The following is a 26493-nucleotide window of genomic DNA, read 5'->3' on the forward strand; positions in this document are numbered from 1 at the left end:
AACTGGGATAGGGAACATCCTTGTCAGACTCCCTTTCTTATTACGGTTTCTTTCTTATGTTCTTCCATTATTACTGTGGCTGTTGGTTCCTGTAAATGTTAGCAATCAGTCTTCTATCTCTGTATTTGAACCATAATTCATAATTACGGGTAATAAAAATATGATTTCACAGACCATTTATCAACTTAATAACTAACTCATTCTGACTTTTTGAGGTAAATATATATTTATAACTTTTTTTACTTTTTACTCCAGAATTACCTTACAAAATAGTGACTGTCCATTTGTGTATGTATAACTTTGTATAATAAATTTAATGTCTCCCAGAAGGTAGAATCAGATTAATTTGACTGCAAACTAAACAATTCATATTTTGTAAATTTATTTATGTATTGGTGACTATTTATTTGCTGTATATATAGCTCCACCTTCTGGATCCCACTATGTACATTATCTTCATGCTTATGAGAATAATACTGATAAATAACAATGATAGCCTGTTCAGTCTATAAAAACTGTCAGTGTACTGTAATTTCTTCAGAGCAATGATTTGATCGGCAAAGGAGTCAAAACTTTAATTCATCTGAATTTTGCGAGTTTCAGAATAATCGGCCCTGATTTTAAAAATAGTAGTAATAACAGTTACCTGTCCTTTGTACAAGTAATAAAGTACTTTGCATGGTATTTGGCATTACCCAACAAACATGCAGCCATTTTTTTTGCACATAGAGTAAAAGTAGCAGTGGCTATGTTGGTGAGCTATTGTGTCATACACCTTTGCACCTTTGAAGTTACTTTTCTCAATAACCAAAAGAGATATCAAAAAAGACAAAGGAGATTTTTATTTTGTTAAAAATTGTTAGTGGTTTCTGAATTTGATTTGACTAATGGTTTGGCTACAGTAAAATTGAATATTAATTAGAAAATAATCCGGTTATTACTGCAAATTATCAAAACAGTCACCATTGTGAAACATTTTGAAACAGCAATAGTCCTTGTAGTTTTTGCACGAATAAGTAACAGAAACCATTCCATTTATTTTATATATATATATATATATTTAGGTTTGTTATTGAAGTTATACTTCTTTTGGCATGTTAGGAGAAACTGATGAGAGAGTATATTTTCAGCAAGTTATGGAAGTTGCATGCGCCGATGTAACACACCATGAAGATTTGCACAGGCCCAAGTGGATCAGTTTGCATGCACATGCGTGTAGTGTCTAATTCAGTAAGTCGTCCAATGTAAATAACTGATTAGCACGTGTTGCAAACATAATAGATATGGATTCGTAATAAGTATATATTTATATACACAGATTTCTGAAGACGGATATTTTATACTGTGAATATTGTTCATATTCATAAAACTTTATTTATATTGGAGCATATATCAACAGCTTATGATATGAAAAATAAAACACAAATAATTTTATTTTATAATAGTGTATTTTATAAAAAAATCCTTTTTTTGGTAAATTTGAAATTATTTATGCAAAATCAAGAATTTATCTGTTGTGTGTGCTATTTTCTGTCAGTAAAAAATATAATTTTACTAAAAAAAAAAAAGTATGTACATAAAAATAACCTCAAATCTTGATACACAATTTTCACAATAAAATAAATATATGCTTGTGAAAATTGTGTATCAAGATTTGAGGTTATATTTATGTAAATAAATTTTTTTAGTAAATTTTTTTTAATGACAGAAAATAGCGCACATCAGATAAATTCTTGATTTTACATAAATAATTTTAAATTGACCAAAAACAGAATTTTTGATAAAATACACTATTATAAAATAAAACTATTTGTGTTATATTTTTCATATCATAAGCCGCTGATAACTCTGATGCCTATTCAGTCTGTAAGAATTACGAATTAAGAAATACAACAAATACTTCAATACTTTTTAAACTGTTTAAATTTTAAGTGTCATTTATTTAAAATTTTATTCATGGTGTTTAATGTCGATTATTGATCGTTTGACTCTGTTCAAATTTATTTGAATGCGTAAAAAAATTCCTTTTTTTATTTACATCAAAGAAGTATAACTTCTACATGCATAAATAAGTACATACAAGCTTTTTTTTTATTTATGTTATTACTGTTTTTATTATTAAATACACTTAAAATCAAATGTATTTCAATAGATATTTATTTACGTTTTATTCTTTTTATTTTCAGACCATCACGTCCAATGTCACCAGTACCTCAGTTTTTAAATGTCGATAAAAAAAGTAAAGAAGATACTAATATAACAACATCGGTAGTTCCTATTAATCAGATTATTGAAACAGTTGATTGCGCTATCATTAATAAACATTCCAAAGAAGAAATAATTGCATTACCGACGCCGATAAAGACTGACGATAATAGTGTATCAAATTACATAAAAAATGAAACCGAAACAAAAGAAGATAATAAGGAGAAATGTGATAATATGAAAAATTTAAGTAAAAATAATGCTAGCGGTGATAATAAAACTGTTTTAATTACCGATAATATTGTCAATCATATTAATAATGAAAATAATAGTAAAACAGATGATTGTAGTACTGAAAAAGAATTGAATAATTGCGATATATCGAATGATTGTTGTAACGGTAGTATTAAATTATCATCCAATAATAATTCCGATAAAAATAATGTTAAGGATAAAACAGATAAAATATCAGATTTTTGTAATGCGGTTAATTCATTAGACGTATCATCAGACGATGATACAAATAAAATTAAAAGTATCAATATTATCGATGAAGAAGGAAAAGATGTTATAAAATTGTATGAAAAAGAAGTCGATTTGCAAAAAATAGTTAATCGTAATGGTGATAATGATGTTGGTAATAACGAGAATGATGAAAATATCGGTGTGATTAGTAATTTACCTCGTGATTTAAGTGTTGAGACGCTTGGTGAAACGACTGCACAAAATAATATGGTTTTAATTTCACAAATCAATGCACAGTTGTGCGGTGTTCCTTTGCCAATTTTTACACAGGTTAGTATTCAGTTTTTTATTTATTTTAATTCTTTTCTACCAAGGTTGTTCGGAAAGTTCTTAACCTGACGCAGAGATGGCACAGGTATAACCAAATGACTATATTATATGTCAATATGATCCTTTAAATGGTGTGCTGTTAAGTTTCAGACATGCGTGTTTAGTTCCTTGTTTGTGGCGATCGAATAAAGAAAACGAATTTTGAAAATTTCTGAAAATGAATAAAATTGAAGTCTGAGCTGTTATAAAGTATTTTGTTTTAAAAGGTTTAACTTCGACAAACATATAAAACGTGGTTCATACATCCATACAAATTGAAGAATGCTCATTGCTTCAAAAACTGCTTGACTGATGAAATTGTCACAAAAATTCACAATGTGTTATTTTTTGCATTTCGGTGGGTGCAATTTTTTTGGAATCATATTAATTGATTGTCAACTGAAAGAAAGTGAGCTTGCTAACATATCAAACATCTCGATAGATCATGTCTGTTAAATTTTACATGAAGTTTTGGGTATGAAAAAGCTATCCGTTTGATAGTTGCCATGTTTGTTAGTAGTCAATCAAAAACACATTTGACAAATTTAAACATAATTCCACTGGGTTTATTTGATGTTTTACAATAGCAAGTGAAATTTTGATTCAGTTATGCTCCAGAGACCAAACATTGAGTGGGTGGGAGCAGGTGAAAGTACTCAAGAAAGAGGGAAAAAACAGTTCCTTCTGCATGAAAAGTCATGATTACAGTTTTACGGAATACTCATGGTGTATTGCTTATATTGACTACGTGGAAAAAAGTAGGACCATCACCAGGAATTATTACGTTTCACTACTGATCCGATGGAAGTGTGCTATTTAGGCTTAATATTTGTTCACATCTGATCAAAAGGAAAGTGCTCTTTCATCACAATAACGGGCATGCACATGTGGGTTTTTTTTGCAAAACTCCATTATACGAGGTGCTACCCAAAAGTTTGGGGAATTTTACCATAAAAATAAAATAGCTTACCATAACTTATAATTTCCAGTCTCCTTCAAATTAATCCCCTTGGGCATTGATACAGTGATCCCAGCGTTTTTCCCATGATCCAAGCATCTGTAAGGAAGTCTGCAAGTGTAAGTGTTCGAAGCACGTTCTACATTTCTTCCTGAATCTCCTCAATTGTGTTAAAATGACGGCCTTTCGATTGAAATTTTATTTTTGGGAAGAGAGAAAAGTCGCACGGGGCAAGGTCAGGCAAATAGGGTGGGTGGGGGGGGGAATCACTACTGTCTTTTTGGAAGCCAAGAAATTCCAAATGGCTAGCGATGTGTGCGCAGGCGTGTTGTCATGGTGCAGAACCTAGCTGTTGTTACCCCACAGATCTGAACGTTTGCGCCTAATGCTTTCACGTAACCGCTTCAAAACTTCACAATAGAACATCCCATTGACAGTTTGACCGGGAGGAACAAATTCCTTATGGATAATGCCTTTGATGTCGAAAAAACAATCATCATGGACTTCACGTTGCTGCGAACTTGGCGTACTTTTTTTGGCCGCAGTGAATTTGGCGACTTCCACTGCGACGACTGCTACTTAGTTTCAGCGTTATACACATACACATCATGTCTCATCACCGGTTATGATGTTGGAGATGAAGTTACAGTCATCTCTTGCTGAATTTTTCAATTCACAATAGACAGCTACACGATTTTGTTTCTGGTCGTTGTTCAACAGTCTCTGTATGAATTTTGCAGCAATGCGTCTCATGTTCAAATTGTGTGACAAGATGCGTTGCACGGACCCATATGACATTTGTACGATTACACAAACATCATGGATTGTTTGTCTACGATCTGCAACAATAGCCTCTCGCACTTTCGCGATGTTTTCCGGTGCTGCGCTTGTTGATGGTCTTCTTGAATGCTCATTGTCATCGATTATCGTTCGTCCATCTTTGAATCATTTGTACCGCAAAAAAGTTTTACTTTTACTTGTAGTATTGCCACCAAATGCTTCCACAAGCATGCGATGCACCAATTTTTTTAAGCATGAAGGAAAATTTGATGCAGGTTCTTTGCTCATTAAAATCTGCCATTTAGAACTTCGCCGAAGCAGTAAAACACAGCGTTACACAACTGCATGAAAGTCAACAATGCAGCCTCTCACCGACACAGTTGTTGGAACACTGATTCACAAAGAGTACTGTTAGTCACATCTAGCGGCAGCAGGTCATACTAGCAATGGTTCGCGCACAAAATTGAAATTCCCTGAACTTTTGGGTAGCACCTCGTATATCCTTTGAAGTGTTTTTACATGTGCTGGATTTGGCTCCCTGCGATTACTCCTTTTTCTAAACTTGAAGAAATGGTTTGCTGGATGATGAAAATTTACTTCAAGTGATGAGGTCAAAGCTAAATAAGACAAACACTTGCAGAGTTGGAAAAATTGCATTTTGCGTCAGAAGTCAATCTAAATCTATATAATTACAAGTTGACTTTGTTGAAAATAAAAAAATAATTTTTTGAAATGTGTTCTGTGTCACATCAAGAACTTTCTGAATGACCTTCATGTGTATAAATTCTGATTAGACTTCCATATTGTTCCTTATATATACCTTTCATTAGTTAAGTGTTGTATTAATTTCTCTATTGTGATCTGTTCCATTTTTTATCAACCTTCCATCTGATCTGTGTGTTCTTGTTCTCCTTTCCAGTTGGTTTTATCAGCATTTCAGCATTATTTATATATATATTTATTTTTTTTTATCAATTTATTCTTATTGTTCAGTATTTCTTTCATAGATAAATCACAATCGTCTTTAGAAAGCCAATTAATACATTTGCTATGCCCATACACCTGTGAAAAGAAGGATAAATTTTACGATATAAAATGTATAATTTTGAATCGTAAAGTAATACTAGATGAATGATACATACCTGTAAAGAGGTAATAACATCTTGAAAAGGATCTGTATTTAACCAATCATTACACAAAAGGAAGTTGAGGGAACTTATTTGCCCTTATGAAAACACGTACATATTCAACAAAGTAAGCACTTAAGTACTCAATAAACATGCTTAAGAAGTAACTGATAATTTTTGCATTGTTATTAAAATTTATTCTTGCTTTTAATTTAGATAATAGATTGATTTTTTTTTTTAATCATCATTTTAAATTAAATATTCAAAATTAATAAATAAAATTATTACAGTTTATTAATTAATGTCAAAAATATTATATTGAAATATTAATATTAATATTGAAATCCAAACAGCAGTGATCCTTGTAATTTCATTCAAGTGTAAAGGTTTCAAAACATCTACTGTCCAAATATTGCACTACTCTAGAAAGTTTTTTCCATTATTTCTCTTGTTGCTTCTGGATTTTTATATATTCTCAGACTTTACACGACGATAAGCTTCTTCTGTATGCATCACAATATTGTTTGATATTGACGAATATTTTTACATTTTTTTTTTAAATTGCTTTTTGGTTAAGCAAAATGTGTATAAAAAGTACTGTTAATCATAATTGTGGTAAATTTTGTTTCAGCTGTGACGTTAGTATTTGCATTAATTTCATATTTGAAAAACAAATTGCAAGGCTTGATTAAACTGCTTATTTATTCTTATTATTATTATTTGTATTTATGGTACTTACGTATTAACACCACCGCAGCTACAGCTGCTGTTTAGACTTCATGTACTGACAAATCGTACGTATATCAAAATAACCTAACTAAATATAACCTCTGTTCGCTTCGCTCGCTAACCTCTTATAATTAACATTAAATATGCATAACATATACAAGTTAATAATATAACCTTAATGTTATAGCACCAAAATCCAATTAATGTTAATTCACCTAAATCCGATTGACTACTTTGTTTTTAAATAAAGCTGTAGCTATGGTGGCGTTAATACGTAAGAGGTTAGCGAGCGAAGTGAGCATAGGTTATATTTAGTTAGGTTATTTTGATAGTACGATTTGTCAGTACACAAAGTCAACATAACCTAAACAGCAGCTGTAGCTGCGGTGGCGTTAATATGTGAGTACCGTATTTATTTTTGGTAATTATTATTATATTATATTTTTCCTCGTTTATAATAATCTTTTTTTGAAAATTGCTGACAAATAGTCGTTTTTTGGTTTACTGGTGTGTTGTTTATTCTTATTATTCTTTCACAGTTAATTTTAATATGATTTGAATTCTAGTTTTATGTTTTTTTGTATAATCTAATTTGTTTAATGAATGGCTGATCTTTGTAGTAGAGTGGTAGCGTCTTTAGCTTTTCATCAAGGAGTTTCAGGTTTGAATCCCAGTCAGGCACTGTATTTTTTTTCATATGCTTTAAAATTCCATTTCCAGTCCCGTGTACAAACTTCTCTGGTGAATTAGTTCATAGAGCAAAATTGTAACATTGCATGTGTGGAAATGATTCAGTCGGTGGTCAGAAAAATTAGATCTGTTTTTCCCTTACTTTAAATAAAATAAGGAACAGTTTATATGTAATCAAGTTAATGCTTTATAAAGTTTTTAATTAGGTTTAAGCTGTATATTGTATCTGCTTTGTTTTATTATTCTTTTTTTTTTTAAATAATCAAGAAATACCACCAATAAACCAAAATAATGTTATTTTAAATATAATAAATGTAAACCAAATTATAAATTTGTAAACCAAATAAATGTAATATTTTAAAATGTGGAGTTTATCATAATTCGATATCACATGGACATTTAACAAGAAAAATATAAGATGAAAATTTTAATTTCTGTGATTTTTTAAAAAGGTCTTTCAAAGAACTTCCCAGTTCTTGGATAACATTGCTATTATTACAGTAAAAAATTGTAACAACATGTGATTTATTTAATATCCCATCAGTATATTCAAATTATGTATTGTTAGATGTTATAATGCTTTGTTATAAACTTAATTTTTTTTTATTACTTTTAGGGTTATCTATGTATGCCATATTTATCGCTGCCTTACATGGATTTATTAACGGATAAAAATGTCAGAGGGTATGTGGTTGGAGCAACCAATGTGTTGTTTAAACAGAAAAAACGTTTAGCGGATGTTCTTATCGAGGTAAGAAAATTTAAACTCGTTTTAAATTATGTGTGTTGTTGATTTTTTTCTCATTTATTTATAATGCGTGCTTGTTGAATCGAAGTGCTTTGGTTGCTTGATCTGAAGAAGGTTATGAACAGAGTGAAACATTGCAGATATGTCTAGAAGGAACTCGATGAAGAAAAGTGGACTTGTAATATAGTCGTTAACTTCTATTAATAATCCATCTGAATCATGTCTTTGTGATTTTTTGATTCAAGATTCTACTGTACCAACTGCTTCCGAAGTCTCTAACCTAACCTTGTGATGTGTTCAAAGAATCCTAGTCTTCTCTTGAACATGGTATCATTGGTGGGTTCTAACTGTACATAACTTTCTTCGGCATGATCCATCACTGTCCTTCTTTCTGATACTTTTTTTTATGCAAGTTCTTTCAGTTCTTTTGATTTTCTGGAATCTGTTTGTCTTTGGTTGTTCTTTCAGGTGAAAGAGTATTTCTGTTGCATTTGTGGCTTCCAGTTTTATAACTGTGTTGTATCTTATTTTAATATTTATAAATAGAAATTGGTACTTACGTATTAACGCCACCGCAGCTGCAGCTTTATTTAAAAACAAAGTAGTCAATCAGATTTCGGTGGAAAATGAACAGTTTCTTTATTAATTTTAATAAATGGTTATTTATATTTATTTATTTTATAAATATAATTTAACCAAACTTAACCTACGCTCGCTTCACTCGCTAACCTTGACTAATTAAAACCGTAATTTTTTGAGTATTTATTTAATAAATTCAGTAATTATTGCAATTATTTATTATTTAAATAATTAAAACACTCCTGTTAATTAGTCAAGGTTAGCAAGCGAAGCGAGTGTAGGTTAAGTTTGGTTAAATTATATTTATAAAATAACCATTTATTAAAATTAACAAAGAGACTGTTTTGAATCTATGTTAAACTCTGTATCGGCCCATTTTCCACCGAAATTCGATTGACTACTTTGTTTTTAAATAAAGCTGTAGTTATGGTGGCGTTAATACGTAAGTACCTAGAAATATTTTGCTGTAGGTGTACTAGGCTAATTTTTGTACTTTAGCGGGCTTGTTTGGATTGAGTTTTTTCGTTTAAATTGCTTGTTATTGTTTCTTCAAGGTATTTAAATTGGGTTAATATTTTTACTTTATTACCGTTTATGTTCACTTCTTTTAATTGTGTTGGTTTTTGGAGCACAGTTTTGATCTTTTCAAATGATATTTTGGGGCCAATTTTATTTGCAATGTTTTGAAGTTTTAATATCTCTGTTTTAGCTTCATCGTCATTGTTTGCTAGCAGTGCCAAGTTGTTGGCAAAACCATGGCCGTGTGTTTTGATTTTTAGGGGGCTTTGTTGTGCCATTCCCTCATTACCATTTTCAGAGCACAGTTGAGTATTAGTGGTTAGAGTTCATCATCTTGGCACAGTCCAATTTTGATCTCAAGTGGTTCTGAGAGTTTTCTGAACTGTTTTGATCTCAAGTGGTTCTGAGAGTTTTCTGAACTGTTTTGATCTCAAGAAGTTCTGAGAATTTTGTGAATTTCACTTTTGACTTTTTTGTGAGGGTCACTTTTATCATGTTTATTAATTTGGGATGTTGTCCAAGGTATCTTCAGGATGTCTGTTCAAAGGGTTCTCTGTGGATGCAATTGTATGTTTTCTTGAAGACTACAAACGTTATCGTCATGTCTTTGCCGCATGACTATGCACCACATTCTCGTGGATTGCATATATTATGCGGCGTTGCGTCGTCAGTTTGATATACCCAGCAGCATTCGTGATATCTTGTGCAATGATGGCGGGATTTTGGAACGGATGTTTCTCTTTTTGCATAGTACTGGGTTACTGCAAAGGATTTAATATACTCATATGTTTTTCTGTAAGGATGGTTTTTTTAATAATTTTAACCTTTATTTTCAATTTGATTTTTTAGTTCTATGTGTTTAATTTTACTATCCGGGGATTTTTGCACAACCCATCGGAGTTAGGTAAGTTTTTATACTTTCTTTATTCTATTATTTTATCTCATATTTTATCAACTTTGTCTGTGATATTAGTTTTGGGTTTTATTTTGTCTTCTTGGCTTGTTTTAGTAAATTTTTATTATATGATTAATATTACGTTTACACCTTGTTTGGTTTATTATTTTGGAGTTATTTTACCTTTTTAATAATGACTACCGGGTGATGATAACCCCCAGGTGTTTTTTGCCCACAAACAAAAAAAAAAAGAAAAAAAGTCTTTGCTTCTTTTTTCTGTTTTAATCTATTATTAGTTGAGACTCATGGTCTGGACAGCTCCTCTATGGTCTGAAACCTCCATGGTATTCTCCTAGTTCTTTCTCGAGTTGTAAACAGACCCTGTTGGTTGAGGATGATTCTTAAAAGAATTTTGTATGTTGTGTCTAGGAGTGATATTCACCTCTAATTTTTAGGGTCTGTTTTGTCTGCATTTTTGTACTGAAGGTGGGTGAGGGCTGTCGTTCAGTCTTCTGGTAGTTCTTCTTTGATCCAGATGTTGACAAGCTGTTTATGAATGGTGATTTTTGCTGGTCTTATAGCATGTTTCCAGATCTGTACAAAGGTCTATCTGGTCCCACTGTTTTGTGATTCTTCTAATCATCCAGAAATTTGATAGATGTTTTCCAGTGGTGTAGTGATGTTGTTATTGGGATATTGGTGTTGAAATTTAGGAGTTCTGTCTGTTCTTCACAATGTAGAAGTTTGTTGAAATATTTAGCTAGGATTTCCACATTGTCTTTATTGTTATGAGCCAGATTATGGTTTTCATTCATCATTTGTAGGGTTAGGGGTTCGTATTTTTTAAGGTTTTGTGATAGTCTCTCAACTGAATTTTGTTGAATTCTTCAACAAAATTCTATTTTCACACTGAAGACATAAAGACACACACACAGTGTGTCTTTATGTTGTACTTTTATTTTGCCTTTGGGTTTAAGTGGTTTTTTTTTTTTTTTTACTAGATTTTGAAAGGATGTTTCTGATTTTTGGGATTGGTGTAATAGCTATGCTTGATGTCTCTTCTCCATTGTTTTGTTTCATTCACGGCTCCACCATTGATTCTTTTTACAGGGTTTTATTGGTGCAAATTCTTCTAAGGTTTGTTTTATGGTTGTTGATTATGTCTTTGAGTTTATAGTCCTAGATAAAATAACATTGAGTTTACAGTTTGTGTTGAAATGTAGGAAATTTGCTTCAGTTTGATTTTGGATTCTTGTTCATGTATGCAGTGTTAGGGCATTCCAATGCTTTTGATCACATATTATCTTCTAAGTGGCAGCCCACCGTATCCTTGTGCTACTTTCTCTGAACTCTGGTGTTGCTTGGTTCGGTCAGTGAAGTATTCCTTAAATCACCTTTCATGGTTGACTGTCAAGGGGCTACCTGTGCTGGGACTAGGTTCCATTTTACAACTCTAGATGTGATCTATTGAGGTGGTAGTGGGGTATGATGAAATGAAATGAAATTGTGAAGTTTAGATTCAGTTCTCCAGACAAATTTCTCCTATTTGTTCTGGATATATACAGGTGCACTATGTGGAGGCTCGATCTGATTTCTGTTGCAAGTTGTTATTTTGGAGAAAAGTTAAAATGTCCGATTCTAAACATTACATTTTATATAGAAAATATTTTTTATATTATTTATAACAAATGATTATTTTTATAGGTTGAAGGAACGAGAATAGAAACTTCTGACATGGAATTGCGTCGTATATTACATTTAACTACTGAAGATCTTCGTTTTGCCGATTTCCTAGTCAGACATGTTGCTGAAGAAAGGCATGATGTATTTTTGGACGGTGTTGGTTGGGAAGGTGGAGACGAATGGATCCGTGCTCAATTCCGTGTATATCTTTTATGTTTATTACGTACATCTCTTTTACAAGGTAAACTTTGTTTTTCTTCTATTTTAAAATATGGTTTTTTGTATCATGAGAATATTATAAACATCTGATTTGTTGTCTCAGTAAAAGAATTGTGCTATAAGATTGTTACTTTGGAAGTAGTATTATAGCTTCCAACTTTTTAAATAAGTTTTTTCCCTGGCACTGACTTTTGATTGTTATATAGTTGTTAATATGAGTGTGCACAAAAAAATTGAAATTATGTAATAAAAACTTTATATAGATTTGTCTTTTTCTGAGTAGTCCATGTTGCTTGCTGGCAGTACTCCCAATATTCCTTTCCATTTTTGGAACAATTCCCTCAGCATGTTTTTGAGGATGGCATACAGCTGTTATGTCATATTTTATTTATTCAAGATACTTTCAATTTGCAAAACAAAAAAAGGTCTGATGAGCCAAGTCTAGAAAGTAGGGTGTGTGGGATACAACGGTTGTCTTGCCTTTTGCCAGGTAATGGCTAACAAGAAGTGATGTATGAGCTGGAATGTCTACATGATGCAAGATCTAACAATTTTATTACAGCTGAGACCTCTTTCTGCATACAGCAACTCTCAAATCAGTTAGAAGACGTAAACTAGGAGTCCCTTATAGAAATCCTTATTTATTATCTAATCACGTGAAATGAATTCATAATGAACCAAGTCTTTCCAGTTAAAAAAAAAAACCTTCATATTCATAAGAACTGAAAGAAGTAGACCATGGAAAATGTTTACAGTATTGTCGTCTGTTTTGTTCTCTTGTTGTTGACAACGGTATTGAAATTTTGGATTGTGTTTATTTCAGCGACAATGCATGGTTTCATTTGGATGGCTACATTAACAGCCTAAACTATCGAATATGGAGTGCTGAAAATCCTCACGAGTTTCATTACACACACATAAAATTGCCCAGCGTCGTCTTATAGACCCTTAATTTTTTGACAAATATATAGATGGTGTGGTGGTTTATCACAGCTTAATCGAACAGTTTATTGCTATGTTAGATTTACATGAACGAGATTGTTTGTTCCAGAAGGATAACACAACGTGTCATACTGCTAATGAAACGCAGGATATGTTAAGGGAATTTTTTGGCCATTGTTTGATATTAAAAGGGTTGTGGCCGTCAAGATCCCCGAATCTTACACCAGCAGTCATTTTCCTTTGGGGGTATTTAAAAAGTGTAGTTTTAAAAAAAAAATCCTCATACATGGACAAATGGAAGACTAACATGAGAATCTCTCTAACAGTGAAATTTCAAACAAAGTGGCTGCAAATATTATGAAATGTGTATAAACCTGCATCAGGATCGCAGGAAATTATTTTGAGTATCTATTGTAAAGTTATTAAAGGTAATTTAAGTATTGTTGTACATGTATTTTATTAACATTAATATTTTTGTAATAAATTCACGTCGTCAAAGGGGGTTGCATCCTTTATAAAACATACGTTAGAAAGAATTTCTGTGTTATTTCTTCTGGATTTTTCATTCTTGATTTTCTATCTCTTTTTTCTGGAAGCTTCTCTACCCTATACTCTTGATTCTCTGTTCTGTATTGTTGATGATTTATTAAAAATAATTTATTTGATTATAAATTAATATATTGTGATTATTAGTTTTCAAAGGTAAGAATAGTAGAAAACTAAATCTTATATCAATACAGCATAAAATACATCTTCTTATATATTTTATGTATTTTTTTTTTTTTTTTTTTTTTTAGAGGGTAGTAGGGAGTTAGATCATTTTAATGCATCATTTGTATCTGCGTGGCGACAAACAGCAAGTTATAAAGCATGGTTTGATAATCCTTCTGGAAGAGATGGTATTTTAGAAATAAATCCCGGTCATCCATTTGCTGGACAGTTATCAGTTGCTGATATGAAATTACGTCTTGCACAGTAAGTATTTGTTATGCACGCACATGCACATACACGCATATATATATATATATATATATAGTTGTATGGAAAAAAATGTTTAATTTTAGTTAAGTATATATGTATTAGGTTGTCTGCCTAAAATTGTTGTGTCTTTTTACGCCTGACGATATATTTATTGTTATTGGAAAATAACACATTACGAGACCACATTTTTACCATTTTTTTTTCTATGATCTTCCATTTTTCCAGCATCATCATAATCCTGTCGCTATAGAACTTTTGTGGTTTCTGGTCAAAAATTATGACACAGGCCTCTTTTGAAACTAACTTAACACCATTTAAGGAGTTCTGCAGAAACTGAAACAAACGATATGATAGTGACAGATCTGGGTTACACGGTGAGTGTATTAAAACCTCCCAGTCAAGTTCTTTCAATTTCAGAGGGTTAATTAAAGATGTATGCAGTCTGGCATTGTCAGCATGGTATAAGATACCCTTTTTGTTGACCTCTTCAGGCCGTTTCTTTTGAATTGCTAGGTGCAATCACCCTAATTGTCGACAGTAGAATTCAGAGTCTATTGTTCTGCGTGGTGCCTTCCTGGGCATCAGTGTGAGCTTTGCCACAGACTGTGGAGCTTCATCTCGCTTTGACCCCCAATCTTTTTCACACTGTTATCATAGGTTATTCACTTTTCATCACTTGTGATCAACTGCTTCAGAAATGGCTCAATTTCGTTACATTTCAGAAAAAATGTAATGAATTGAAAGAAATTCTATTGAGTAAATTTTTGTGAGTCAGAACATGTGGCACCCAAACTTTGAGCTTCTTTTTATAGCTAGCTTTCTCCAAATAGTTTAACACTGTTTGTCTGGTGATGGATGCTAAGGTCACTGGTGATGTCATAAACATGCTGCCCTTCCTCGATTTTTGTCAGAATATGTTAATGCTATCTCGTGCACGAAAGGTTCAATATTTTTTAGACTACCTATTTATTATTAGGGATGGCTGAAATGTTATGGACATTCGCTCATAACCCACAAATAAAAAGAGATAACCAAATGAAACAATTATACCATAAAAGTAAATTTTATTTGTTACACAAACTTACATTATTTTTCCATGTAGTCACAGTTTACAGCTACACATATCTCCCGACAGTAAACAATTTTTATCATTCCATCAGTGAAGAATGCTGGCAGTTTTTCCTTGATCCATGACCTCGCTCTATTCTTCAGTTCATCATCTATGGTGAAATGAATATCCTTAACATGACTTTTTAATTTGGAAATTGTGAAAAAAACAGGTGCCAAATTTGATGAGTATGTAGAGTGTAGAGTAGGATCAAATTTCAACTTCACAAGAGCCTCAGGAGTTGCATATGTTGTGTGTTGCGTGAACAGTGTCTTTTTGCAGAATTATCGTCTCTGTGAATTGTTGAACATGGCACACACACTTCCTAAGATGTTTTAACATCTCTATGTATCACCCAATTTACAGTCCACCTGGCATCCTGTAATCAGTCATATATACTATTTGGAACCTCAGAATCTCAAAAAATTCTATTGAATTTTTTTGATTGTGGCAAACCATAATGCCGGTATTCTATGCTCAGCCATTTTTTGTTTAGATTCTAATAATGCACACGAGTTTCATCTCCATCACAGTATTGAATAGGAAGGCATCTCCCTCATCGCAACATTTTTTTTATTGTTGTTTGCTCCTTTCTGTGAGTTTGCATGGGACCCACGGTGAACATATTTTATGATACTCTAGTTGTGCAATATAGTATCCTACTTTTCTTTTGATATACCAGTCTTGAGTGGTGATACATTGTTTCTGTGAAACGGTTGTAACTTTGAATCGATTCATCTACCTCCTTTTGGTGTTTCTCATCAATCGTAGAAATTGGCCAATCGCTGCAAGATTCATCCTTATTCACCTTACCCATTTCTGTTGCACACAATTTTATTGCCCGCCTAGTTAACAGTAGTTTAATTAACAGTTTAATCACTATGAATGGCTTTTGAACAAAGATGGATATCACTAGTGTTAAGTTTTTTAATTATTGAAAATTCTGCGTGTTTTATACATTTGGATTGGATATAGCTGGAGTACTTGACCGTGTAATAATGGTGATTGACAGAAAATGAGAGGGCATGGGCCTACAGGTTTTGGAACATTAGTAATAGGGGAATGAAACTACAAAATGGTAGCACTTATCGATTTGTATGATATTCTCTGCTGTTACTTTCAGTGTGGATAATATTTCAGCCGTCCCTTGTATATAATTTTAATTCTTTTTATAGGCCATCTACACCCTATAGATTCATAATTAATAATTACATAATATATTTTTTATATTCTTTGTAATTGAAATTCAGTTATAAAAGAATTTATAATTTTTATTGAACTGAAAAAAGTAATGTTGTTAAAGTTAAGTTATATTGATGACCTAATTCATCATTTCTAGGTGAATATAAATCACTGGCCCAGTTTGGGAAATTAACATGCTAACTAGTACGTAGATGTAAACTGGCTTATGTAATAATTATACCTTTGAACTTAATACTAATAAGTAATTTAACAAAGTAGTACAGCATCACCAATTGCAATTTTCAAGTTAATTCATGCTAGGTGAAACATAAGATTTATCATTTTTATAAAAATTGTGTTGTTACACAGGAGTGCTGATAAAAGTATTAGTAAGCTTAAAAAAAAATTAAAAATTAGGGTTTTAGTTTGAAATAAATGGATAAAAAGTTGTGTTGCTAATTATAAAAGAGATTATGCACAGGCATTTCATTATTCTGTAAAATGTATATCAGCTTTATCATAAGCAGATTAAGCCATGTGTTAGTTATAGTATTCTATTTGATATATACATCTACATACCATTTTATTGTTTTGTATCATTTTACACTGATAATTTAAATTAATTAATTTATAAGTTGTTATGTATTTAAATTTTCTTGTCAAAATTATTGCAGTTATCACTTTTATAAGGAATATCAAATTAATGATCATATACAAAATTATTTACAATTTGTGTGATAAACAATATTTGTAACAAATGATAGCCTTCCTGCCTCCAAATACATTTTTATCTTAAAAGTTTTTCTTTTTTTAAATAAATTTTTGAATTATTTAAATTAAATGTATTATTTGTCTAATCGAATTACCTATTTTTAAATTTACGTGTTTATTAAGTATATTTTGATTACTTTAGGGTTATTACTTAATAAGTTGCCTGTTACATTCCCGGCTATGTAGTTACACTGTACAGGTATATGTATATTATACACAGTGAACCAGAAGATAAGCAATCTTAAATTCAAAAACATTGGAAAGACAAATTTAGTTTTTTGCCAGTGGAAATGTGGGTGATGGCAACGGGTAACCGTGTGGTAAAAGAGTAGGACACAATAGCCAAACAATTTCCCTCCTTTTTGATGACGGTGGTGAGTAAGCTGTGAGCAGACAACCACGCATTTCTCCCAGGCTCAATATCCGTTCATTGTTGAAAGTTACTTTAAATCGCAGTCATTCTTAAAATGTCAGGAGGACAGTAGGGTAGGTTAGGAATTGCAGGTGCCCTAATAAATCAATAATTTTATGTGTAGTTGCTCGTTTAGGTAGTGTGGATGAACGTAAACGGTCCAGCTGACCTACGGTTTTAAGTGATGCATCCTTGGAAAGTATCTGTGTATCCTTGATATATTCACCAAAAAAGTCAATATTAAAACTGTCAACAAACCAAAATGTCTTGCAGAAGTATTTGCAGAGCCACAAAGAAGATAAATCGTTGTCCGTATTGCATTCACGTTGTGCATGAACTTCAAAAACCTGATAGGGTAAAAAGCCTACATTACTGTCAATGGTTTTTGTGTTTTATTTGCAGCAGTGTTTGGGTGTTAAAATTTTTTCTACTTTGATGAAGCGTGTGGTTTCACCTACAAGGATATATAAATAACCAGAATGACAGATACTGGAGTTTAGAAAACCCTTACATTTTCCACGAGATCCTGTTACAATCACAGAAGATTGAAGTTTGGTGTACAATTTCACAGAAAAGGATTGTAGGCCTAAACGTTTTCACAGAAACGATAGCTGAACATTACCAGGACATCATCATGCTATTTGTGGCACTGTTAAAGGTGATGAGTGAGACTGTTGGCTGCAAGAAGACAGTGCAGCAGTGCAACAGCAAATAGTACAATGATAATGTTGTGTTAGTTTTTTGGAGAAAATCATACTGTTGACTGTGGCCGCCTAGTTTGCCAGATTTAAATCCTCCCGACTTTTTGGGTACAAACAAAAATTTCTTTGCTGCATTAGTGCAACAACCATCCAAAAAGTAGCAACTAACATGAAGAAATGTGTTGAGGGATGTGTAGCAGCAGATGGAGGAAATTTCTAGCATCTGTTGTGAGAAAAATAAATATAAATAATTTTTGTTCATCTACAAAATACAGTAGAGTGTATTATGTTAATAAAGATATTTTAAGAATATTAATTATTGGGTTGTGTATCTTTTGAATCATATATGTTAATCAAATCAAATCTTTGTTGTCAGTATTTTTCCTCATTTGCATATTTCATTACCCCCCTCTAAACCAAAAATACAGTTTTAGCATTGAAACATTTTGGAAGGATGTATGTTCGTTAACCTGTATATTTGTTTAATGTCCTCGGGCTAGATGAACTGATTTGGAGGAAATGTGATAATTTCTGTGTATAGAACATTGATGGCATATAATTTAGGTCACAGTTGGTCAAAAGGGCAGTGAAATATGAACTTCATGAGTTTCATACATCAAAATCTTACCCAAATGGTAGGTAAATTTTTTCACATATATGCCGCTTCAGTGTTGAGGATACCTTTTAGTGGTGTTTGGTTTAATTCAAACCCCTAATAAAAACGTAGGCACATACTCTGCATCTTTGTAGTTTCTGGGCCAAAGTTACATTCTTATAGTAATCAGGTGATTCTATTACATTTGTATCTCACTCTGGTTACATATTTAGTTAAATCAATGTAGATTATAGGATAATAAACCTTAATTTTTTGCTCTTTTTTCAGTTGTCATGTTGCTTGATATCTTCAAACAGGTTTAGCAGATTTTTTAAATTTTTTACAGTGACTGTCTGTAATTAGAATTATGGTGAAATATGTTTTATAAAGAACTTTCTTACATTTTCTGTGTACTTTCTTAACCCAAACCAAATATACAATTATTACTGTACTATATACTATTATTTATTTACAAAAAAGGTGAAGTTCTGTCAGACTTCAAAAAGAGTGTTATAGTCATGATACCAAAGAAAGCAGGAGGCAGATAAATGTGAAAAATACAGAACAATTAGCTCAACTACTCATGCATCAAAAATCTTTACTAGAATTCTGTACAGAAGAATTGAGAGGAGAGTGGAAGAAGTGTTAGGAGAAGACCAATTTCGTTTCAGGAAAAGTATAGGGACAAGGGAAGCAATTTTAGCACTCAGATTAATAGTAGAAGGAAGATTAAAAAAAAACAAACCGACATACTTGGCATTTATAGACCTAGAAAAGGCATTCAATAATGTAGACTGCAATAAAATGTTAGCATTTTAAAAAAATTAGGGTTCAAATAAGAGATAGAAGATCAATTGCTACTATTTACAGGAACCAAACAGCAACAGTAATAATTGAAGAACATAAGAAAGAAGCCGTAATAAAAAAAGGAGTCTGACAAGGATGTTCTCTATCCCCGTTACTTTTTAATTTTTACATAGAACTAGGAGTTAATGTTATTCAAGAACAAATTAGATCCAGAGTAACAGTACAAGGTGAAAAGATGAAGATGCTACGATTTGTTGATGATATAGTAATTGTAGCCGAGAGTAAAAAAGATTAAGAAGAAACAATGAATGGCATGGATAAGTCCTACACAAGAAGTACAGCATGAAAATAGACAAGAACAAAACAAAAGTAATGAATTGTAGTAGAAATAATGAAGATGGACCACTGAAGGAAAAAATAGGAAGAGAAAAGATTACGTAGGTAGAAGAATTTTGTTATTTAAATTCAAATTATTAAAGATGGATGAAGCAGGAGCGATATAAAATGCCAACTAGCACTGGAAAAACAAGCCTTCAGTTAGAAATATAATTTGTTTACGTCAAAAATTAATTTAAACATCAGGAAAACATTTTTGAAAGTATATTTTTGGAGCATAGCTTTATATGGAAGTGAAACTTGGACGATCGGAGAACCTGAGAAGATAAGATTAGAAACTTTTGTGGTGGTATAGGAGAATGTTAAAAATGAAATCGTGTTGTGGCAAATAGATGAAGAAAGAAGCATTTGGAAAAATATAGTTAAAAGAAGAGTCAGACTTTATAGGCCACATATTAAGATATCCTGGAATAGTCAGTCGCTTTAATATTGGAGGGACAGGTAGAAGGGAAAAATTGTGCAGGCAGGCAACATTGGGAGTATGTAAAACAAATTGTTAGGGATGTAGGAGATAGTGGATATACCGAAATGAAATGAGTAGCACTAGATAGGTAATCTTGGAGTGCTGCATCAAACCAGTCAAATGACTGAAGACAAAAAAACTATGATTTTCACATATATTTTGAGTTGCAGTATGATTTCATTTTGCTAATGTTAGTCTTTATTTTATTTTTTCTGTTGAACCTCAAATGTCTATTTTCTTTTTACATAATTAGTTTTTTATTTTTCAGTACAATGCAGAATACTGAGGGCGGTAGAAAGTTAAATCAAGCTGTTATGTCGACTGGACGTGCTGTTGCTACAACAGGAAGAGCCGTCGGTAAGTTATCATTATATCAGTTAGAGACTGTCCATCTGTGTATATTATTCTTTATTTTCCTTATCCTTCTATGCCTTCTTGGAATGATTGGGTCAGCTACAACCTGTTTCAACTATGTTAACATCATTTGTGATGCTATATTGTCATTTTGTATCAGCCTGCTCAACAACCATTTTTTTTTTTTAATGAAATGGAAATTCTGCTTCTGGATTTGGCTAAGAGTTCTGTATCCTATTCAGAGGTTGTACAAGAAACAGAAATTGTTTCTGTAATGCCTATCAGATAAAACTAGGCCTCTAAATCTGTGTGTAAGAAAATAAATTTTAATTTTTTTAACTTTGCTGATATTTTTTTATATGTTATAATACTTTTCTGCATATAAACAATTGTGCTACTACTGTACTGATTTTATTATACGTGTAATCATACAAGAAATGATGCAGTATTAAAATTATGCTGCTGATATCCTCATGATTGTCAATTGACATCATTATACTAAGTTAAAAGAATCGAATTCCATTATTTTGATACAGTTTAGTGAAAACTACATTTATCTTATTTTATTCTTTAATTTTATATTAGTCGATTATTTTTAACCTCTAATAGGATTCATGATGCGGGAATCTCTCACTTTGTTGTTTTGTTGCCAATAGACTAGACATGCTTTCTTACATCCCACTATGCATTTTTATTCTTATGCGTGGGATATGATATGGAAATGGAAGTTTGTAGCATATGAAAAATGCCATGCCCGACCGAGATTTGAACTCAGGACCTCCAGATGAAAGGCTGAGATGGTACCGCTCTTTTAGTGTGCAAATTTGTAATTTTTTTCCTTGGTTAATATCAGGTGAGCTCTTTCTCATCATGTGCACATTACATAACATTTTTTTTTTTAAGTATTGGGTTATGTCGTAGATTACAAAGTTTTTTGAACCGAATAAAATAATGGAAACAGCATAAATTTTTATGTATCCTTATAGCTTGAGAACAAGAAAATGATATAAATGGAAAAACATCCAATTTCATTCATTAAATTTGATATTTTTGACTGCTGTTGAAATGTAAATTAACAGCATATACTACAAAAATAAAAATTTATAAAACATTGATCAGATTGGTGGGGATGTACATATCTATACATCCCCACACCATACGTATGTGTGTGCACCATATGTATTATGGTGGAGACATAGACCCTGATAGTATCTTGACGATTGCTGTGATGATATTTGAAAGCAGGTTAATTAGTGTAACCCACCGGGTTGGTCTAGTGGTTAACGCGTCTTTCCAAATCTGCTGATTTGGAAGTCGAGAGTTACAGCGTTCAAGTCCTAGTAAAGCCAGTTATTTTTACACGGATTTGAATACTAGATCGTGGATACCGGTGTTATTTGGTGGTTGGGTTTCAATTAACCACCCATCTCAGGAATGGTCGAACTGAGAATGTACAAAGACTACACTTCATTTACACTCATACATATCATCCTCATTCATCCTCTGAAGAATTATCTAAAACGGTAGTTACCGTAGGCTAAACAGGAAAAAGAAAAAATGTAGGTTAATTAGTCTGCTCCAGTTATTGAGGAAGTATGGAAATAAAAATAATTACAAAACTTTTGAAAATAAAAAACAGTGGATTTAGGAGAAAAAAACAGCAAAGGATTTCATAATATTCCCGGTTTTGCCCTTGACAAATTTTTATTTAAAATACTACATCATAGGGTTTTTAAATATTAATGACTTAATTATGAATTATTTAGAAAAGTAAAAATTAAAATTATTTATTTATTGTATGCAAGTTTATAAAAATTATGTAGTATTAAAGTAAAATTGAGAACAAAATATCCAAATTAATAGTACAGAATTTTGAGTCCCAGTTAAACCACTTGTCCAAATGACAATTTTATCATCGAAATAATAATTTAAAATATAATTACTAAAAAATAAATTTTTAGTAAAAACATTTGTCCCCTGTTTAACTCCCTTGCTTGACAGCTGCCTCATAAAGTTTTTAATAACAGCCACGATTTGAAAAAATGATATCAGTATCAGAAATTATAAAAAATTCAGAAAACATTTTATAATTTTTAATTCTAATCCTATCGGAAGCCCTCCTACTTCTAAAGAGTTTGATTTTCAATGTTGATAATTAAAATTTAATAAAAATTGTAATTTTTAAGTACTGGTTCCATTCGACCCCCTTGTTTTTTGGGGCTTAAAATTTATTCGTGTAATTATTTACTTCAATAACTCGGCCTAATTAGGTGCAATGTAAGGCCAGAAGAAATTATAGTTTACTAAAAAAAAAAAAAAAAAAAACTTGTGTGATGGAGTTGGAAAAATCAGGCCATGTTAGGATATATGTTTATTAAATTTTAATCTTTTCTGGTCAATGGGTTTTTGAGATTTGAGGCAAATATGTTTAGAAATAATGTTGATTATCGCTCAGCTTTAAATCTGATCGACTTAAAACTTTGGAATTTTAGATAACTTAATGAGTACAGGTGATACAAAAAAGCAGGAACTTTTGAACTCCCTCTGTGCATCTTTCAAGCTGTCGTTGGGTGTGTAAAACATTTTTTTTTGTAAAGCTCGCTGTTAACCGTTTCACTGCTCCATGATGACAGAATGGCAAGGTCGCCTTTGCATAAAGCAGTCCTGCCAATCCTGCCAACTATGGATTTCAAAAGTTCCCATTTTTCATGTCTCCTTGTACTTTCATCATACAATTTTCAGTGACAACTATGTGTATGAAAAGTCAAGAATTGAAAAATTGTGAAAACTACTGCTCCCCTTTTTTAATTTTGTCCAAAATATAATGGCATCAGGGACCTGAATATAGAAATTTTTCAGCCATTTTCAAAGAGTATATATTGAGCTAGTCAGGAGATTTTAATCAAAATACAGGCCAACAGTCGTATTTATGTAAATACATCTATTATAAACTTTTATAACTTTTTTTTATGTTTTTGGCCAAGGAGGTCTTGAAACATTTATATTTTAAAAACCCTGGTACCCAAAATTTGGTTGATCACTATACTTTCCCTTTAGTTTTAGCTATGCCCCTGCAGCATCAATTAAGCTTTAGCAGAGACAGTAAATATTTTTAAACTTATAATATTTTAAATTGCTGATCCCCATGGTGGAGTAGTAGTGTCTCTGTCTTCCGTCTGGAGGTCCAGCATTCAAATTTTGGTCAGACGTGTCATTTTTCATATGCTACAAATCTCCATTTTCATATTACTATGTACAAGCTTCGTTTGTAAGCTTCTGGTAAATTAATTTATCAGTTAAAAAAGAAATATTTATTATTTTTCATGTATTAATCTAATTTATTTATTATACAGGAGGTGCATTGTCACATGCGAAAGGTGCATTGTCTAATTGGTGGTCTAATTTGACCACAGCTCAGAGTCCGACAGATACAATTATTACAACTACGACAACAACTGAAGAACAGTCTTCGTCTCAACAGCAATCCCAACAACAGCAACAAAATGTGAATAATGTTAAAAAAACGACAACGGGATCTATTATAGAGGTTTGATCTAGTCAGTAGTAAAATATTAATTAGGATGTATACAAAAAATTAAAAAAAAAAATATATATATATATATAAAAATGAAGACATTTATTGATATTAATTAAGTTAGTATATGTGTTTTTCCTTTTTTATTATGAGATATGTATGCAATGATATCTGTTAGGTTATTATTACACTTGAATCTATTATACTGTTCCTAAAACTGAATCTTGTCTTTATTTTATTTAGTTTTAAAGTAAAAATTAATTATAGCATTTTCGTTCGAATTAAATTTTTCTACTGAAATTTATTTTACAAAAATAAAAAATATATGTGATTTTTTAATTTTCAATTTATATAACTTTTTGAATTTTTTTTGTTAATATTTATTTAGATTTTTTATAGATAAAATCCTGAACATAATTTTAATGTAAGTAAATACAATTTTAAATAATGGAGAAAATTGCGTTTTTCTTAGTCAATACATTATTCTTTCTTAAACGATAAAATTAAAAAAAAAAAAAAAAAAAATAGTAAAATTTTGAAAAAAACAATGGATTAATGGAGCTCTTTACTGCCCATATAAATAATAAGATCATACTGAATTAATAAAAAGTTGAATTTATAATAAATAGAATTAAAATAAATTACTGATTTCTTAGTTTTTTATGATATTTGTAATTGAAGAATTCATTAAAAAATTTTCCTTAATGCAAACTGCATTCCTAATAATTGTATATTTTATTCTTCTTAGATTTAGGAGTTCAGTAGAAAGCAAGAATCCTTTATAAATGGCTCAGATTTAACAGTAATTGATTATTTATTCAACTTTCAATATTCCTTATGCCTCTTCAACAATTTTTATTCAAAAAATTTGATATATTTATTGCAAAAAATAATTGCATAATGCTGTTGTTCATAATTAGTTTTTGAAATAAAAGATTTTTAAAAAATTGTCAAAAAATATTTATAAAAAAAATTTAAATCTACTGCTAGATTTATTTGTGTATTGATTTTAATAAATAAGTATTGGCCTATTGTTACAAATTTAAATAAATAGACTGTAAAAAATAAAATAAAAAATCATCACCTTTGTAAAAGTAAGTATAAATTGAAACAAAACTAATATATAAAAACCAGCCCAGGCTTCGCTCGCATGGATTTTTGATTTTTACATAGAATAAGTTTTCAAAAGAAACATTAGATTTTTGTTAAAATTTTACCATAATTTAAAGGTTGATGTTTTAATTGGCATACTGACAAATTGATGTATTTACGTCAGCAGGGATTTTGATATTTTTAAATTATTTCTAGTGAATGGCTTTATCCTGGAAATGTTCATACACTCCATGTTGACCAGTGATGTTTAACATTTATAGACAACGTATTCTTTTAGGCGAATAGAAAATGGTACAGAAAATTTATTTGAGCATTTCTTTATAAATTATATTAATGGTTTTTTCCTTCAGGTGCAAGACAACCAGAGAATTTAGGTGGTAAAAAACTGTTAAGAGAAGGAATTTTCCTTCAGGTGCAAGACAACCAGAGAATTTAGGTGGTAAAAAACTGTTAAGAGAAGGAATTTTCCTATAAGTCTGATTCTCCCATTGGGGCTTATAATCTTTGTGAATTCTGATGAGGTAAAGAGGTATTTGCGGAATAAAGAGGTGTATTCTTAAACAGTGAGGGCTTGTCGGTTTGACATCTGGTCAAAATTTTCAAAAAGATGAAAAAATATATAGATCCTTATGTCACATCAATCTCTGGCTAGAAACTACTGGGAAATAGCAAGATCGGTTCGAAATTGGGGGGAGAAAACAGGAGATGGAGATTTATACAGTCATATGTATTTTGATAACTCAACAGTTGAAGGTTAAGCCAATAGATATTTTAGAAGATAAAGATAGGTTACCTCTTGTTCAAAATTAAAATTCTGTTAAAGAATATTGTGCTGTGAGTTTTCTATTGTAACCTTTCCAATGGTTGTGATTATTCCAAGTTCGTGTATAATTTTCACTCAAGGTCATTACAGACAATATTGTTGTTAAATAATATTATTAATAACAGTATTATTATTATTATTATTATTATTGTTAAATAATAGTTTATTTAAATAATATTGGTGATATTATTTAATGATTTACTGAAAGAGCTTGTATCTTGCTTAATAAGTTTGATGTAAATATTTTAAAAAGAAAAATGTTTTTTAAACATCCTCCTTATATAAAAACATCTTGTTTTGTTATTTTGTGAGACAAGATGATTTTATGTTTATACATATGTAAA

At 31.2% G+C, this 26493-nt stretch overlaps 1 protein-coding gene across 1 annotated transcript in view; it reads left to right on the forward strand.

Annotated features, from left to right (window-relative positions):
- LOC142333921 (late secretory pathway protein AVL9 homolog) overlaps positions 1-25042 on the forward strand; it is a 50889-nt gene extending 25847 nt beyond the window's left edge. The window contains exons 5-10 of the mRNA XM_075381538.1: positions 2187-3000; positions 7940-8074; positions 11769-11988; positions 13706-13883; positions 20593-20681; positions 24032-25042. Coding sequence (XP_075237653.1) covers positions 2187-3000; positions 7940-8074; positions 11769-11988; positions 13706-13883; positions 20593-20681; positions 24032-24231 — 1636 coding nt within the window. The 3' untranslated portion in view covers positions 24232-25042. The remainder of the gene's footprint in view (positions 1-2186; positions 3001-7939; positions 8075-11768; positions 11989-13705; positions 13884-20592; positions 20682-24031) is intronic.
- The last annotated feature ends 1451 nt before the right edge of the window (positions 25043-26493 follow it).

Source organism: Lycorma delicatula, chromosome 13 (assembly GCF_047948215.1).
Source record: "Lycorma delicatula isolate Av1 chromosome 13, ASM4794821v1, whole genome shotgun sequence".
Classification (NCBI taxonomy): domain Eukaryota; kingdom Metazoa; phylum Arthropoda; class Insecta; order Hemiptera; family Fulgoridae; genus Lycorma; species Lycorma delicatula.